This window comes from Oncorhynchus nerka, linkage group LG1, assembly GCF_034236695.1.
Source record: "Oncorhynchus nerka isolate Pitt River linkage group LG1, Oner_Uvic_2.0, whole genome shotgun sequence".
NCBI lineage: Eukaryota > Metazoa > Chordata > Actinopteri > Salmoniformes > Salmonidae > Oncorhynchus > Oncorhynchus nerka.
In genome coordinates, this window is record NC_088396.1 from 43386452 (window position 1) to 43403047 (window position 16596).

Genomic DNA, 16596 nt, shown 5'->3' on the forward strand with positions numbered 1-16596 from the left:
CACCCCTCTCTCTCCACTCTCTCTGACGACGAGATTTCGCACGATAGAGGGAACTGCAGTGAGAATATTTATAAATCAAGGTTAATTTGCTCAGATTCATAAATGGGTTCATTTGCTTGAGTCTTGTAATATAGATCTGATTATTATCGACATGCAGTTGCTATAAAGACACAAGGCTGCCATTTGATGATCAATTGTCGACTTTTGATTCGACAACTTTTCTACCCCTGCCCCGAAATCCTTCCATCACACGCAACCATGCGCAGAATGCAAGAACATAGCTCGAAAACACCCAACTGTCAATCAATTCCTGGATTTCGATACCATAAACAATTGATTTAATTTCTTTCTGTAAAACAACGGTATGATATGTTATGTTTGATATGGTTACATAAGACAGAAGGTTACTTATGCCAAGGTCAGGGAGTTGGGTCTGCATATAACATGAATGTCTAGCAACCCAAAGGTTACATTTTTTAATCACACCATGGACACCTTTAGCATTTTAACTAATCATCTACTTTGCAACTATTTAATACTTTATAGCTACTTTGCAACTACTTAGCCTGTTAGCTAAAACCCCTCCCCTAATCATAAACCCTAACCCAAAGACCTAACCTTAACCATAACATAACCCTAGCTAATTTGACCCAAAACAAATTGGAATTCGTACAGTATCATAAATATAGCATATTCATAACATGATGTATGAACTGCATTTCATAACATATACGAATTGTCATTTGTAACATATATGAAATGGACAATGAACATCCAAGAATGAATACATACCATACAAAACGTAACATGTCATACTAAATGGAAATGGAGGGAGGCAGATTTACCTTATGTTACGTGGAGCCATGAGTCCATGTTGCAGCCATTTATCTGGTCCTAAGAGTAATAGGTCTAACTTCAATAAGGAATGAAATGGGATTTGTTCACTCATTTTATTCAATGAGTCCACAGGTTGGTGCAAAATGCACAGGGCAGAACACATGATATCTCTAATGCAGCCATGTTGTTTAACAACACTATTGTAAACATGTCTGTATAATAAACTAGCACACTCTTTCTGGTTCAACCAATCAACACAAAAATAGGTTTTGTTTTTGCAACTTATAGGCTATCCAATAGCCATTTGACCATTTTCTATACTACTGCATGTGTCTGTAATACATTGGATCGAAAATGAGGCTCATAGTATAACCTGCTGATTCAGCATGTTCTTGTAATGCAGGACCTCATGTAGATAGCCTATAGCACAACAGATGCTGCATTTGGGAGAGGGGGGGGGGGGGTCATCAAAACCCATTGTGTCCCGGTGCACAGATGAACTATTAGTCAATAAGTCTGCTACACAAATATTTATGACCCACTGGTAATAAAACCTGATTGAAGGATAACCTACATGAAGAGGAAAGTGAACATACATTCCTCTCTTCTCGATGTATTGGATATTTAAGTTCAGCCCCAGTTATTTTTTTGGGTGCTGTGTGTAAAAACCCTGTCCATCCATAAATGAGATGTGCCCTGTCTGTAAGTCTAGAAGCGGTCTGGCCCGATAATTATTTGCCCAAATGCCAGATGGGCTGGTCTGACTTGTTGTTTTTTTCCCTCAAAATCAACAATATCCGGCTAATAATGGAGGTCTCGAGGAAAAAATGGTCCGGTTTGCTAGAAATGCCGATTTCTTGTCCCAGTCCGCCCATGTCTCTGGCACGGTGTCTGTGATTGATGATTTTGTAATACAAAATGTTCAGCTGTTAAACATGCTTAAAAATGTAGCATTCGGTCACATTTCATGCAGCCATTTTAGATCATTTACTTTTTAGCATGTGTATTCACTCCATTGTAGCTTGGTTGACAGGGGTTCATGATTTGAGTCGCTGTTTTGTTTGAACTTGTCGCCCTGTCAGTCATTCACCTGCTTTTCACTGGGCTGTTAGGGGGCAGGGCAGTAGGGCGGAGAATAACCTTGCTCAATGCTCATGATAGACACCGTTTACTACCTGTCTCGCATTAGGCGAATTGTATGAAAAACACTTGTCGTAGTAGATTGATCAGGATGAAGATTGATATTCATAATCACATTTTACCCAAGGAATGGCCCAATCTGAAAGAGGTAGGCTATGTGATACCATACTACTTTACAAGATGCATTGACAACTTGATTTTTATTTTTTATTAAATAGAAAGGATGTAATCTATCAGGCTACTTCTCGTGCCCGGTACATGGTGCATTATTATTATTATTATTATTATTATCTACCTGACGTTTGATGTACATAATGCCATTATGCACAGTGGCGCACATTGCCAAATGCGCTCACTGCTTGGCACTGCACAGGCTGTAGTGGATCTAGACGTTATATCTTGTCTCAATCAATACATCTGGTTATCTAATTGTGTTTTGTTGTGTTTTTTTTACTGAGTCCTCGCATCTGGCAAAAAACGTATCATTAGTTTTAGAGCAAAATCATGAAGGCCTATGACACCCACCACACATTGCTAAACAATAAACAGAATCAATTTATTTTAGCATAATAAACTCAAATGACTTAAGTAACATGTTATAACTGTGTTTGTCAGAATGCCAAAGTCCTTGATGAAGACCCGTAATTTGAAACTAACAAGAATATCACCGAGAATTCTGAAGAAATGGTTTTATATTTTCTATGCAGCCAGTAAGGAAATCCTGTGAGAAGTTTTACCACCCCTCTGCACTGACTTGTTAAACATTAATCAATGCTTGGCAGTGACCCAGTCCTTTAAAGGCGGTCTTTTTGTCAATAGGCCTGACCTTAGCTAATGATTGTTCATGTGTGCGTCCCAAATGACACCAAGTTCCCAACATTCACTACGTCCAAATCAAAAGTAGTGCCCTATATAGGGAGCCACATGGAACAAACACCATGTTTTATCCTGGGAACAAATGTTCATTTGTGGGGGTGAGAAAGCCACAGAGAGCAACAGGAGTCCGTCAGGACAGGGGCCCGGCCACCCTGATAGTCAACATGACTCCAATTGCATCATATTGCCGGCAGGTAGCCTTGTGGTTAGAGTGTTGGACTAGTAACCGAAAGGTTGCAAGATTGAATCTCCGAGCTGACAAAGTAAAAATCTGTCGTTCTGCCCCTGAACAAGGCAGTTCTTAGGCCGTCATTGAAAATAAGAATTTGTTCTTTAATTAACTGACTTGCCTAGTTAAATAAAGGTAAAATATATATTTTTTAAATAATAAAATATTGACCCATGCCCCTCCTAGTTTATTATACAGACATGTTTACAACAGTGCTGTTAAACAACATCGCTGCATTAGAGATATCATGTGTTCTGCCCTGTGCATTTTGCACCAACCTGTGGACTCATTGAATAAAATGAGTGAACAAATCCCATTCCATTCCATATTGAAGTTAGACCTATTATTCTTAGGACCAGATAAACGGCTGCAACCTGTTCAAGACCCATGCCACTCCTACATAAAACAACAGCAACATTTTTGTCATTTAGCATACACTCTTATCCAGAGAAATTAGGTTTAAGTGCCTTGCTCAAGGCAGATTTTTCATCTAGTCGGCTCAGGGATTTGAACCAGCAACCTGTCAGTTACTGGCCCAACACTAGCTAGGCTACCTGATCCCACAAGCATTCTAACACTGTTGAGATGGATAGAGGAAATGTAACTGTGTTCAAACATAGAGGAGTTGCATTGGGGTTTGTGGCAAGTTCAAGGACATGTAACCCACTTAGCATTCATACAGGGAAGCTATCTTCAGTCTAAATTGAGGAGGATGTGGATCCTATGGGATGGATATTATTACTCATTTTGGGCTGTTTCAGGGTTCATCCATATGCATATAATATATCACATTTGTTGTGAAAGTGGTTCATAGGTAATTGACTCCAATTAAAATGGCTTATGACATTGGCTGGTCTGTTTTTGATCCCTGCAGACCTACTTTGCGTACAAGCAGAACCCCGAGGTGCATAATGACAAGCAATGAAAGTTATAGCTTTCGATACATGGGAGCCATGAGATATGACTTTGTGAACGTTTTAAAATAACATCAGGAAATTCTAAATGTCCTATGCTTAGCAAAACACTTAATTATTCATTATCATGATGGCATAAGCCCACTCTAATGTCAGTTTTATTTGTTCTTTAGAGATATGGATATGATGGATTTATCCAGCTTCACCATCACTGCAAGGTGAGTCTCAAGTTAGGTTACTCAACAGTACAGTACAATATATATATATATATATTTTTCACGTTTATTTAACCAGGTAGGCCAGTTGAGAACAACTTCTCATTTACAGCTGCAACCTGGCCAAGATAAAGGAAAGCAGTGCGACACAAACAACAACACAGAGTTACACATGGAATTTTAACAAACGTACAGTCAATAACACAATAGAAAAAAATGGGGGAAAAAAACATTTAATGTTAAAGAATATGTTTTCGGTTACCTTTCCATATACTGATCAAATGTACACATTCTACAGCATAATGGAAATTAAAAGTTTTACTTGATGTATCATTTATTACAGACTTTAGCAACAGATTTCACATTATACAGCATACTGCCTATTTAGTCTGTGTATCAAGCATGCAGCCTATTTAGTCTGTGTATCAGGCATACAGCCTATTTAGTCTGTGTATCAGGCATACAGCCTATTTAGTCCGTGTATCAAGCATGCAACCTATTTAGTCCATGTATCAAGCATACAGCCTATTTAGTCCGTGTATCAAGCATGCAGCCTATTTAGTCCATGTATCAAGCATACAGCCTATTTAGTCCGTGTATCAAGCATGCAGCCTATTTAGTCCATGTATCAAGCATACAGCCTATTTAGTCCGTGTATCAAGCATGCAGCCTATTTAGTCCATGTATCAAGCATACAGCCTATTTAGTCCGTGTATCAAGCATGCAGCCTATTTAGTCCATGTATCAAGCATACAGCCTATTTAGTCGGTGTATCAGGCATGCAGCCTATTTAGTCGGTGTATCAAGCATACAGCCTATTTAGTCCGTGTATCAAGCATACAGCCTATTTAGTCCATGTATCAAGCATGCAGCCTATTTAGTCTGTGTATCAAGCATACTGCCTATTTAGTCCGTGTATCAAGCATACAGCCTATTTAGTCGGTGTATCAGGCATACAGCCTATTTAGTCCATGTATCAGCAAGCTTTCAAAGTTGAATGGAGCTGTAGTGTACTTGCCATTTGTATATGTGGTGTACATTGTTCTCACTGAATTGAGATGTGATCTAACTCCTTGTTATGAGAGCTTGCCTGCCCATGATCCATGAGATGTGATAATGCCACATACAGCAGTTACCTTGGCCTGCAATGCTACTACACAGGCAGGGCTGGTCCTGGCCATTCTGTCTCCCTATACGAGACAAAAACATTGGCTAGAATAGTACCAGTAAGAAACATTATGTTGAAAAGACTTCTAAAATACGTACTTTTCCAGAAATTAGGTTTAATTTCAATCAGAATTAAAAGTGAAAAGATGTATTTTCCAGATGTCGAAATCAGATACATTTTCAGTTCTGAATGAAAGTTGAAAATATGTATTTTTCAGACGTTGAAATCAGGTTCATTTTCAGTTCTGAAAGAAAATTAAATTGCTGTAATTTATAGACGTCTATGTTTGGGACAAAACAAGGCTGGTCCAGACCGGACAAAATCTGAACCAAACAAAGACGTCTATGATATATTCAGATTTGGGTCGGATCGTACCAAAAACCAACGTCCGTGGACATGGAAATCAAGGCCGTCCGGACAGGACCAAAACATGATGTCCAGAATGCGTCAGCCCGTGCTTATTGAGGTATAGCCTACAGTGTCGCCTGAAATTGAATTTTAAGAATGCCCATATATGTGATAGGCCTACCATTTGTAAAACACAAAAAAAAGAATGCCGGTCCAAAGACGTCGGCCCGTGCTTAATGGGGTGAGGCCTACCACGTCGGCCCGTGCTTACTGGGGTGTGGCCTACCACGTCGGCCCGTGCTTACTGGGGTGTGGCCTACCACGTCGGCCCGTGCTTACTGGGGTGTGGCCTACCACGTCGGCCCGTGCATACTGGGGTGTGGCCTACCACGTCGGCCCGTGCTTACTGGGGTGTGGCCTACCACGTCGGCCCGTGCTTACTGGGGTGTGGCCTACCACGTCGGCCCGTGTTTACTGGGGTGTGGCCTACCACGTCGGCCCGTGCTTACTGGGGTGTGGCCTACCACGTCGGCCCGTGCTTACTGGGGTGTGGCCTACCACGTCGGCCCGTGCTTACTGGGGTGAGGCCTACCACGTCGGCCTGTGCTTACTGGGTGTGGCCTACCACGTCGGCCTGTGCTTACTGGGCCCGTGCTTACTGGGGTGTAAGCACGGGCCCGGAGGAGTTATCCTGAGCCTATTTGCAATGTGTTTACCCAGCGAGAAATGCAAAATTATTTTATTTTTTCGCTATGATCAGCTTGTAAAAAATGTAACAGGATGAAACTCCTGGACAGCAGTTGAGTAGCCTGATTGTCCATCCCATATTGTCCATTTCACTTTGACCTGTCCTGTTTTTAGGATATGTTGTTTGTTAACATGTCAGCACATTTTTTATTTGATCGGGCATCATTTAGGTTAGGTTATTTGGTCGGAGAAACCTGCATGATGTAAAAAGTGTCCGTCTCATTACATTGTACCTCCATATACTCTTTTCTACCATGTGCTATATCTGCTACATGATTTATGTTACATTCTTTTTCATGACGGAATGTTGGTAGGGCACGTTGAGAATGGACAAGATAAATATTTTGCCTCACTGCCTTTGACAAAGTGGGCACTGCTTATCACAGCGTGGCATCAATGCTCCCCTAAAAAAAACATATACCACCGGTTGAGAGAAATTGTTGTTGATTTTGGCCAGAATTATGTGAGGTTTTGTATTGTTGGAGGTGCATCTTGGTCAGTTTAGCTCAGAAAATTCCACCCTTGTCAATCTGTGGCTGTAGGCGACCACCTAATCCTGCCTAATGAGCAGGCCAGCCCTCTACTCAGGCTCTGCTGGGCTCTCTACAAGATCTCATTCACACAAAGCTAGTCTAGTGTTGCCATACCTCAAAAATCACATCGTTGTCACGCCTCGAAGCCTGTTTCTCAGCAAGGCTAACACAAAGCCAACCCTCCCTCTTGGCGCCACCTGTGGGTAGTGAGTGGGCAGCACAGTAAGATTTCATACAAACACTGACACCCACTGGGTCCAGCAACACCTGTGTGTCACTATGACTGTGTTGAAGTATTTGTTACCCTAATTGGTCCAATTGACCAATCACATCAGATCTTTTCACATCAGATCTTTTTCAGAGCTGATCTGATTGATTAAATGATCAATTAGTGATCAGATTTGGGCTGCTTGTAAACACAGCTTATGTGTGTGTGTGAGTACTTGCTGTTGTGTGTGTTGACACCTGAATGTAAAGTAATAGCCAATGAGACATTTTCAACTCCCTCTCTAGTTTCCAAATGTTTCTCTTTGCTGCCATCAGGTGGCTGATTACACATACACATTTCAATTCCACTTGAGTGATTTGCTTCTTATATGACATAGAAGTGTTCTTGTTTTTTTCTTTTCTTTTGTTTATTACCCCTTTTTCTCCACAATTGGTAGTTACAGTCTTGTCTCATCGCTGCAACTCCCGTACGGAATCGGGAGAGGCAAAGGTAGACAGCCGTGCATTCTCCGCCCACTTAACCCGGAAGCCAGCCGCACCAATGAGAAAACACTGTACACCTGGCGACTGTGTCAGCATGCACTGCACCCAGCCCGCCACAGGAGTCACTAGTGCACAATGAGTCAAGGACATCGATCCCGGCCAAACCTTCCCCTAACCTGGACGATGCTGAGCCAATTGTGCACCGCCCCATGGGTCGCCCGGTCGCAGCCGGCTGCAACAGAGCCTGGACTCGATCCCAGAATCTCTAGTGGCACATCATCTTGCTCATCAAACAGAAATTGTAGGCATGAAGCAGTGAAGACAATGGAAGGCATATAAACCAAAAAAAGAACAAATCAAGTGTCCTTCATTCTCTGGAGTTCTGTGCCAATCCATATTTTAGGGGGAAGCAAAAATGATGAAAGATGGGAAGTTGTTCCGTGTGATCCAGGAGAACTGTTGGGATGCAGACGCAAGGATTCGAGACATGGATGCACACGGTATATACACACATATCCAATATCATCCTCATGTCAAAATCCTCTTGGCAGCATATTTTGAAGCCGGCAGAGTCATTCATGTTGCCTGTAAAGTAAGTCTGTATTGTAATGTTGTGGGTTTTGATGATGATGATGATGATGATGATGCTCTACTTTAGGGGTGACGGTCCAAGCCTTGTCCACAGTGCCTGTCATGTTTAACTACTGGGTAAGTCTGTCTGCAAGGGGAAAAAATAAACAGCAGAATTTTGTTAAAAGTGCTTCACATAGGATATTTCAGAAAATGTACATAATATATCTGGCGCTAATAGTTTCACACTATTATGCCACGTTCAAAACAACTGGGATCTCGGAAATGGGAACTCGGAAATCCCCGACTTCTGACCTCAGCGCATTCAAAACAACTGGGAACTCGGGAAAAACTAGCTTCTACTCAGAATTCCAACTCGAGGCCTCTTTCTAGAGCTCCGACTTTCCGACCTGAAGATCACTGACGTCATGATTTGACCTCCTGTTTCTCAGAGTTCCAGGTTGTTTTGAACGCAGCATTACTTACCCGCCAGTGTTGTGATTGGCTGTAATATTCGCCTATTGATTTCTCCCGCCAGAGCAGCATCTGTTGTCAAACTGTGAAATCTGTTCTGGCTTTGTGGCTGTGATATCTAGTGGAAATCACTCATTCCCTGGTTGCTACAATTCTACACTGTTCGCTCAATTTCAGTTTATGTGCGAAAACAAGCACTGAATATTGTAGGGAATCATTGTACCAAAAAATATAGTTTTCACCGCTGTTTGAAGCTGGGGGACCAAAAAGGCTTTTTGAAGCGTTTGGTTTTGGTCCACCAGCTTCAAACAGCTGTAAAAAACAATATTTTTTGTTAATGAAAGATATTTCACAAGGATTTAGATGGTACAATGATTCCCTACACTATTCAGTGCTTGTTTTCTCACCAATCTGGTCTCCGAGCATTTTGTTTTATTCTGTACATTAATCCAAGACATTCCATTGGTACGATATGTTACGTTTGGTATGGTTACATAAGACAGAGGGTTACTTAGGTTGGGGTGGATGGGTGGGCAGATAACGGGAATGTCTAGCAACCCAAAGGTTGTGAGGTCAAATATCATCATGGACAACTTTAGCATTTGACCTTATTAGCAACTTTTTCATGTTAGCTAACCCTAACCTTAACCCTTTAACTAAGCCTTCCTCTAACGCTAAACTTAACCATTTAACCTAACTCCTAAACTTAGTCCTAACCTAACCCTAACCCCTAGCCTAGCTAATGATGTTGGCCACCTAGTTACCTAGCTAGAATTTGGAACATATCATAGGTTTTGCACATTTGTAACATATTGAAAGTTTTTCAAATTTGTAATATATTGTACATTTTGCAAATTGTTAACATATAACATATAAAATATCATACATTATAATTTGCAATTTATCATACGAAATAGGTGATGGACATCCACAAACTAATACATACCATATGATATGTAACATATCATACTAATTGGAGCGTCATCTGATTAACATACAAAATAATCAGAAATGCTCTGAGACCAGGTTGCACACTGAAATTGAGTGAACAGTGTAGAATTTTAGCAACCAGGAAATGACAGAGCGATTTCCACAAGACCACACAGCCAAAACGTCAGAACAGCTATCCCAGAATGACAACAGATAATGCTCTGGTGGGAGAAATCAACAGGTGAATATTACAGCCAATCATAAACACTGTTGGGTAAGTAATACTGTGAAACACTATCATTCCACTATTAGTGCCAGATATATTATGGTATTTTTTAAGTTACAATGCAAAAATAAAAAAATATATCCTTTACTTTTACTCTCTGACATGTTTTTATTTTATTTTTTACATCACTTCTCCCTTTTCTAAGACTTTGATGTGCTTACTTCTCTGTGAACATAGCTGCCAATGCATTACTAAGGCTTTGGTTGTGTTGGGTTCACTTCCCTGTTGTGACAGGCCAAACCTCATGACACCCTGGACCTGTGTGGGATTCTGAATGACGACCTGGCTAAGACAGTGGCGCTCCACCCCCGACGCTTCGTGGGGTTGGGTACCCTGCCCATGCAGGCTCCTGACCTGGCTGTGCTGGAGATGAAGCGTTGTGTTAGGCAGCTGGGCTTCCCTGGTGTCCAGATCGGCTCCCACATTAACACCTGGGATCTTAACGCCCCCGAACTCTACCCAATCTATGCTGTAAGAGCCATATAAGTGAATTGATTTATTTAAATGGACCGCTATATTCCTAGTGATATTCCAGCTATAGTGTTACAAAGCCAGATAGAAACACTACTGAAAATCATACTCTTGCTCTTTCTAGACTACACCTAAGATAGTTTGTGGACCAGATATTAGTGGAACTAGACACATTTGATGTTCGAGTATCAATTCATCATGACTGTGTAATGATGTCGATTATGAAAATCATGAGTGATACTCCCGCTTTTCTATAGGCTGCTGAGGAACTGAGCTGTTCCTTGTTTGTACACCCATGGGACATGCAGATCGATGGGAGGATGGCCAAGTACTGGCTCCCCTGGTTAGTGGGTGAGTGATAGGGTAAAGACAGCTCTGTTCTGATCAATCAAATGCCGTGTCACAGCCTACCTGGATGACGTTGTCACAAATTAGTAAAAAAAAAATTTGTACAGGTATGCCATCCGAGACTACCATGGCCATTTGCTCAATGATCTTCGGAGGTGTCTTTGAGAGATTTCCCAAGTTGAAGGTCTGCTTTGCTCATGGAGGTAATTTACAATATATAGAGGAACAAATAATGACATTCAGTAAACAGTAAAAGTGTGAGCTAGGAGAATCCAAGAATCACCCTTGAAAGATTGACGTGTGAAGCAACGTTTTTCCCTAGGGGGTTCTTTCCCGTTCACTATTGGCAGAATTGAACATGGGTTCCAGGTCCGACCTGACCTCTGTGCTGTGGATAACAAAGTCAACCCACGGAAATACCTGGGCTCCTTCTACACTGACTCCTTAGTGCATGACCCCATCGCCCTCAAGCTACTTATTGATGTGATTGGAAAGGTATGCAGTGATGTGTCTAATTTCTAAATGGCAATGTAGTTATCTTCACTGAAATTATATTTCTCATTACTAAGTAGTTTAAAAGGCTTGAAGGTTTGAAGTTTGTATTGGTAGAGTTTACAAAAGAGTTTATTACGGTCTCAGCTCTTATTATTTTCTTCCATAGGATAAGGTGATGTTAGGAACAGACTATCCATTCCCACTGGGTGAGCTGCAGCCAGGAACATTAATAGAGTCCATAAAGGAGTTTGATGGTGGTTTAAAGGTAAGGTAACACACTGAATGTGCTTTCTTTCTCTTGCAAAAAGTGTCTGTGATAAAAGAATAAGAGCGGGAACATGATGGTGTATGAATTTTCATGTGTTTGCTTTTCCTTTTCAGGACAAACTGCTTGCAGGCAATGCACTGGACTTTTTGGGGATTAAAAGAGAACAATTTCAGTGATTTACAGCATGAAGATATTGTCAAAACAAAAATGGAAAACAATGTTTGACTTTCAAATTAATCTTGAGTATTGGCAGGTCCATAAAACAAATACAACCTATTGCGTGACCAAAATGTGAATATTTAATTATGAAGATATTTTTCATCTATTTAGCTAATTTATCGTGATTTTTGTTTACAGTGTTGGAAGTCATCTGTGGTCAACCCTCTTTTTGCTGTTTATGACTAAATAAAATTTAATGTTGATTTCAAACAGCTTCAAATATTCAGTCAATTAAGTTCATTCAAATTCAAACAAACAGCTGTACAAGCCAGCAGGTGAGAGAGGATTTTAACTAGATGGGATACAGCTTTTACGCAGCAGGTTAGGAAAATTAAAATAGTAGGTTAGGAGAATTGGGCTAAGGTTTGGAAAAGGGTTAGGGTTAGCTAAAAACATTTGAGGTTAATTTGACAAAAACTGTATCCCTTCTAGCCATGACCATTAGAGAGTGGTGAGAAACTGAATGAACGAATGAACCATAGATTGCTGGTCCTCCAATCTGTACAGATTCCACAGCCACAAAGTCAAAATTGTCTATTTGGTCTTAATTTAAAGGAAAATTGCACCCCAAAACAATATTTGGGTATTTGTTTCATTAGTCCATTGTTGACATAGTCGAAAAATATTTTGCTTGTCAGCAATCAAGTTTTCAAAATACAGAAATCATCCCTGTATGCATCCTACATTTTTTTTTTTTTTACCTTTATTTAACCAGGAAAGTCCGTTAAGAACACATTCTTATTTTCAATGACAGCCTGGGAAAAATAAGAATGTGTTCTTAACGGACTTTCCTGGTTAAATAAAGGTAAAAAAAAAAAATGTAGGATGCATACAGGGATGATTTCTGTATTTTGAAAACTTGATTGCTGACAAGCAAAATATTTTTCGACTATGTCAACAATGGACTAATGAAACAAATACCCAAATATTGTTTTGGGGTGCAATTTTCCTTTAAATTAAGAACAAATAGACAATTTTGACTTTGTGGCTGTGGAATCTGTACAGATTGGAGGACCAGCAATGCCTGTTCAGGGGCAGAGCGACAGATTTGTACCTTGTCAGCTCGGGGGTTTGAACTCACAACCTTCCGGTTACTAGTCCAATGCTCTAACCACTAGGCTACCCTGCCTTGCATGGAGTCAATGGAATGGCATCAAACACATGGAAACCGTGGAAACCATTCCACTTATTTGGCTCCAGCGATTACAACGAGCCTGACCTCCCAAATTAAGGTGCCACCAACCTCCTGTGGTACCAGTACCGAGTCAATGTGCCGAGTACAAGGTAATTTTTTATTTAAAAAGGCAAGTCAGTTAACAAGTCTTATTTACAATGACAGCCTAGGAACAGTGGGTTAACTGCCTTGTTCAGGGGCAGAACGACTGCTCTTAAACGCAAGTAAAACTAAATGCATGTTATTCAACTGCTCCCTGCTAGCACCTGCTAACCAGTCCAGCATCACTACTCTGGACGGCTCTGACTTAGAATATGTGGACAATTACAAATACCTAGGTGTCTGGTTAGACTGTAAACTCTCATTCCAGACTCACATTAAGAATCTCCAATCCAAAATTAAATCTAGAATTGGCTTCCTATATCGCAACAAAGCATCCTTCACTCATGCTGCCAAACATACCCTCATAAAACTGACCATACTAACGATCCTCGACTTCGGTGATGTCATCTATAAAATAGCCTCCAACACTCTACTCAACATACTGGATGCAGTCTATCACAGTGCCATCCGTTTTGTCACCAAAGCCCCATACACTACCCACCATTGCGACCTGTACTCTCTCGTTGGTTGGCCCTCGCTTCATACTCATCGCCAAACCCACTGGCTACAGGTTATCTACAATTCTCTGCATGGTAAAGCCCCGCCTTATCTCAGCTCACTGGTCACCATAGCAGCACCCACTTGTAGCACGCGCTCCAGCAGGTATATCTCACTGGTCACCCCCAAAGCCAATTCCCCTTTGGTCATCTTTCCTTCCAGTTCTCTGCTGCCAATGACAGGAACGAACTGCAAAAATCTCTGAAGCCGGAGACTCAAATCTCCCTCACTAACTTTATGCACCAGCTGTCAGAGCAGCTCACAGATCACTGTACCTGTATATAGCCCATCTGTAAACAGCACATCTATCTACCTCATCCCCATACTGTATTTATTTATTTTGCTCCTTTGCACCACAGCATCTCTACTTGCACATTCATCTTCTGCACATCTACCATTCCAGTGTTAAATTGCTATATTGTAATTACTTCTCCACCATGACCTATTTATTGCCTTAACTTATCTTACCTCATTTGAACTCACTGTATATAGACTTTTTGTTTTCTTTTGTTCTACTGTATTATTGACTGTATGTTTTGTTTATTCCATGTGTAACTCTGTGTTGTTGTATGTGTCGAATTGCTATGCTTTATCTAGGCCAGGTCGCAGTTGCAAATGAGAACTTGTTCTCAACTAGCCTACCTGGTTAAATAAAGGTGAAATAATTTTTATTTTATTTTTAAACAACAGATTTTTACCTTGTCAGCTCAGGGATTCGCTCTTGCCACCTTTCGGTTACTGGCTCAACACTCTAACCACTAGGCTACCTGCCGCCCCAATTGAGGTAGATATGATATATAACTAGGAATAAACTGACAGATAGTTAACAGTTGCAGCGTTTGTGATGAGTCAAAATAAGTTTGCGCAAAAAGGAGTCAATGCAGGTACTTGGTTACCTATTTAGCTAACTATTAACCAGTTTTATGGCTTGGGCATAGAAGCTGTTCAGAGTAGAGGTCGACCGATTATGATTTTTCAACGCAGATAGCGATTATTGGAGGACCAAAAAAAGCCGATACCGATTAATCAGCGATTTTTAAAATGTATTTGTAATAATGATAATTACAACAATACTGAATTAACACTTATTTTAACTTAATATAATACATCAATAAAATCAATTTAACCTCAAATAAATAATGATACATGTTCAATTTGGTTTAAATAATGCAAAAACAAAGTTTTGGAGAAGAAAGTAAAAGTGAAATATGTGCCATGTAAGAAAGCTAACATTTAAGTTCCTTGCTCAGAACATAACAACATATGAAAGCTGGTGGTTCCTTTTAACATGAGTCTTCAATATTCCCAGATAATAAGTTTTAGGTTGTAGTTATTATAGGAATTATAGGACTATTTCTCTCTATACGATTTGTATTTCATATAACTTTGACTATTGGATGTTCTTATAGGCACTTTAGTATTGCCAGTGTAACATTATAGCTTCCTTCCCTCTCCTCACTCCTACCTGGGCTCGAACCAGGAACACATCGACAACAGCCACTCTCAAAGCATCATTACCCATCGCTCCACAAGAGCCACGGACCTTGCAGAGCAAGGGGATCAACTACTCGAAGTCTCAGAGTGAGTGACATTTGAAAAGCTATTACCGTGCACCCAGCTAACTAGCTAGCCATTTCACATTGGTTACACCAGCCTAATCTCGGGAGTTGATAGGCTTGAAGTCATAAACAGCACAATGCTTGAAGCACAGCGAAGAGCTGCTGGCAAACGCACAAAAGTGCTGTTTGAATGAATGCTTACGAGCCTGCTGCTGCCTACCATCGCTCAGTCAGACTGCTCTATCAAATCATAGACTTAATTATAACATAATAACACACAGAAATACGAGCCTTAGGTCATTAATATGGTCGAATCCGGAAACTATCATCTCAAAAACAAAAAGGTTTATTCTTTCAGTGAAATATGAAACCGTTCTGTATTTTATCTAATGGGTGGCCATTCCGATTAATCGGTTGACCTCTAGTTCAGAGTCCTGTTGGTTCCAGACTTGGTGCATCGTTACTGCTTGCCGTGCAATAGCAGAGAGAACAGTCTGTGACTCGAGTGGTTGGAGTCTTTGACAATTTTTTTTAGAAAAGGGGTGTTCTTAATGAGGCAATCAGTAGAGAAACAATATCCAAAGGTTCCTCGCCCCTTTTTAGGTAAAAAGCTGAGGGGTGGGGCTGGAGAAATGTAATCACTCTTCATAGACATAGCTATCGATGTAAGGACTGACCATCCATAATATCAAAATTATAGTTTTAACCATGTTTTGAGGCTATACAGTGTCTTTACATTTGTATTGTTTACAAACATTAGAGGAAAACAAGTTTATATTTTGGGTTATCATGTGGTAAGACAGCTCATGAGGCATTTACAAGTTAAATTCTTCAATAAACAATGGGTATATATCATTAATTTATGAGTCCAAAAACGGATGTAGCATCTAAGGGTTCTAGCTTTAAAGCTGCAATATGTAACTTTTTGGGCGACCCGACCAAATTCACAAAGAACTATTAGTTATAGATCTATCAGTTTCATTGAAAGCAAGTCTAAGAAGCGGTAGATCGGTTCTATGTGCGCTATTTGTTTGCTTCCAGTTCTTACATTTTTGTTGTTGTTGCATCTTTTACTTTCGTTTTGCACACCAGCTTCAAACAGCTGAAAATGCAATATTTGTGGTTCTGGAAAATATATTTTTCTCAGCGGTTTAGATGGTACAATGATTCTCTACATTAGCTTGTTTTGTCACATAAACTGAAAAAAGGCAAACTATAGCTGTGTTCGAATACTCATACTAACTGCACTATTAGTGACGTGAATTAAGTATATAGTATACTTTTTGGTCATAGTATGGATATTAGTTAGTATGCCAAAGGTTCCCGGATGTCGTACTAAATTCGCCAAAATACGAAGTATTCATTCAGTGGATACTATTTCCGTGCTTTTAGGGCCCATATTGCAATTCTTCAGAAAATGGGAG

At 40.3% G+C, this 16596-nt stretch overlaps 1 protein-coding gene across 2 annotated transcripts; it reads left to right on the top strand.

Moving 5' to 3' along the window:
• The first annotated feature begins 1965 nt into the window (after positions 1-1965).
• Positions 1966-11989, top strand: acmsd (aminocarboxymuconate semialdehyde decarboxylase). Of its 2 annotated transcripts, XM_029650869.2 has the most exons (10): positions 1966-2125; positions 4170-4214; positions 8122-8218; positions 8377-8426; positions 10213-10449; positions 10707-10800; positions 10905-11000; positions 11120-11292; positions 11459-11557; positions 11674-11989. In XM_029650869.2, exons 1-10 carry the CDS (start codon positions 2036-2038, stop codon positions 11734-11736), a joined length of 1044 nt encoding a protein of 347 aa, XP_029506729.1. In that variant the 5' UTR covers positions 1966-2035; the 3' UTR covers positions 11737-11989. The 2 variants fall into 2 exon arrangements, with proteins under 2 accessions (XP_029506729.1, XP_029506730.1); XM_029650870.2 differs by lacking the exon at positions 4170-4214.
• The last annotated feature ends 4607 nt before the right edge of the window (positions 11990-16596 follow it).

Coding starts and splice junctions, on each gene's coding strand:
- acmsd (XM_029650869.2), top strand. CDS start 2,036: ATGAAAAACACTTGTCGTAGTAGATTGATCAGGATGAAGATTGATATT. Junction 8,219..8,376: donor TCGAGACATGGATGCACACG/GTATATACACAC, acceptor GCTCTACTTTAG/GGGTGACGGTCCAAGCCTTG. Junction 11,293..11,458: donor TTATTGATGTGATTGGAAAG/GTATGCAGTGAT, acceptor TTTCTTCCATAG/GATAAGGTGATGTTAGGAAC.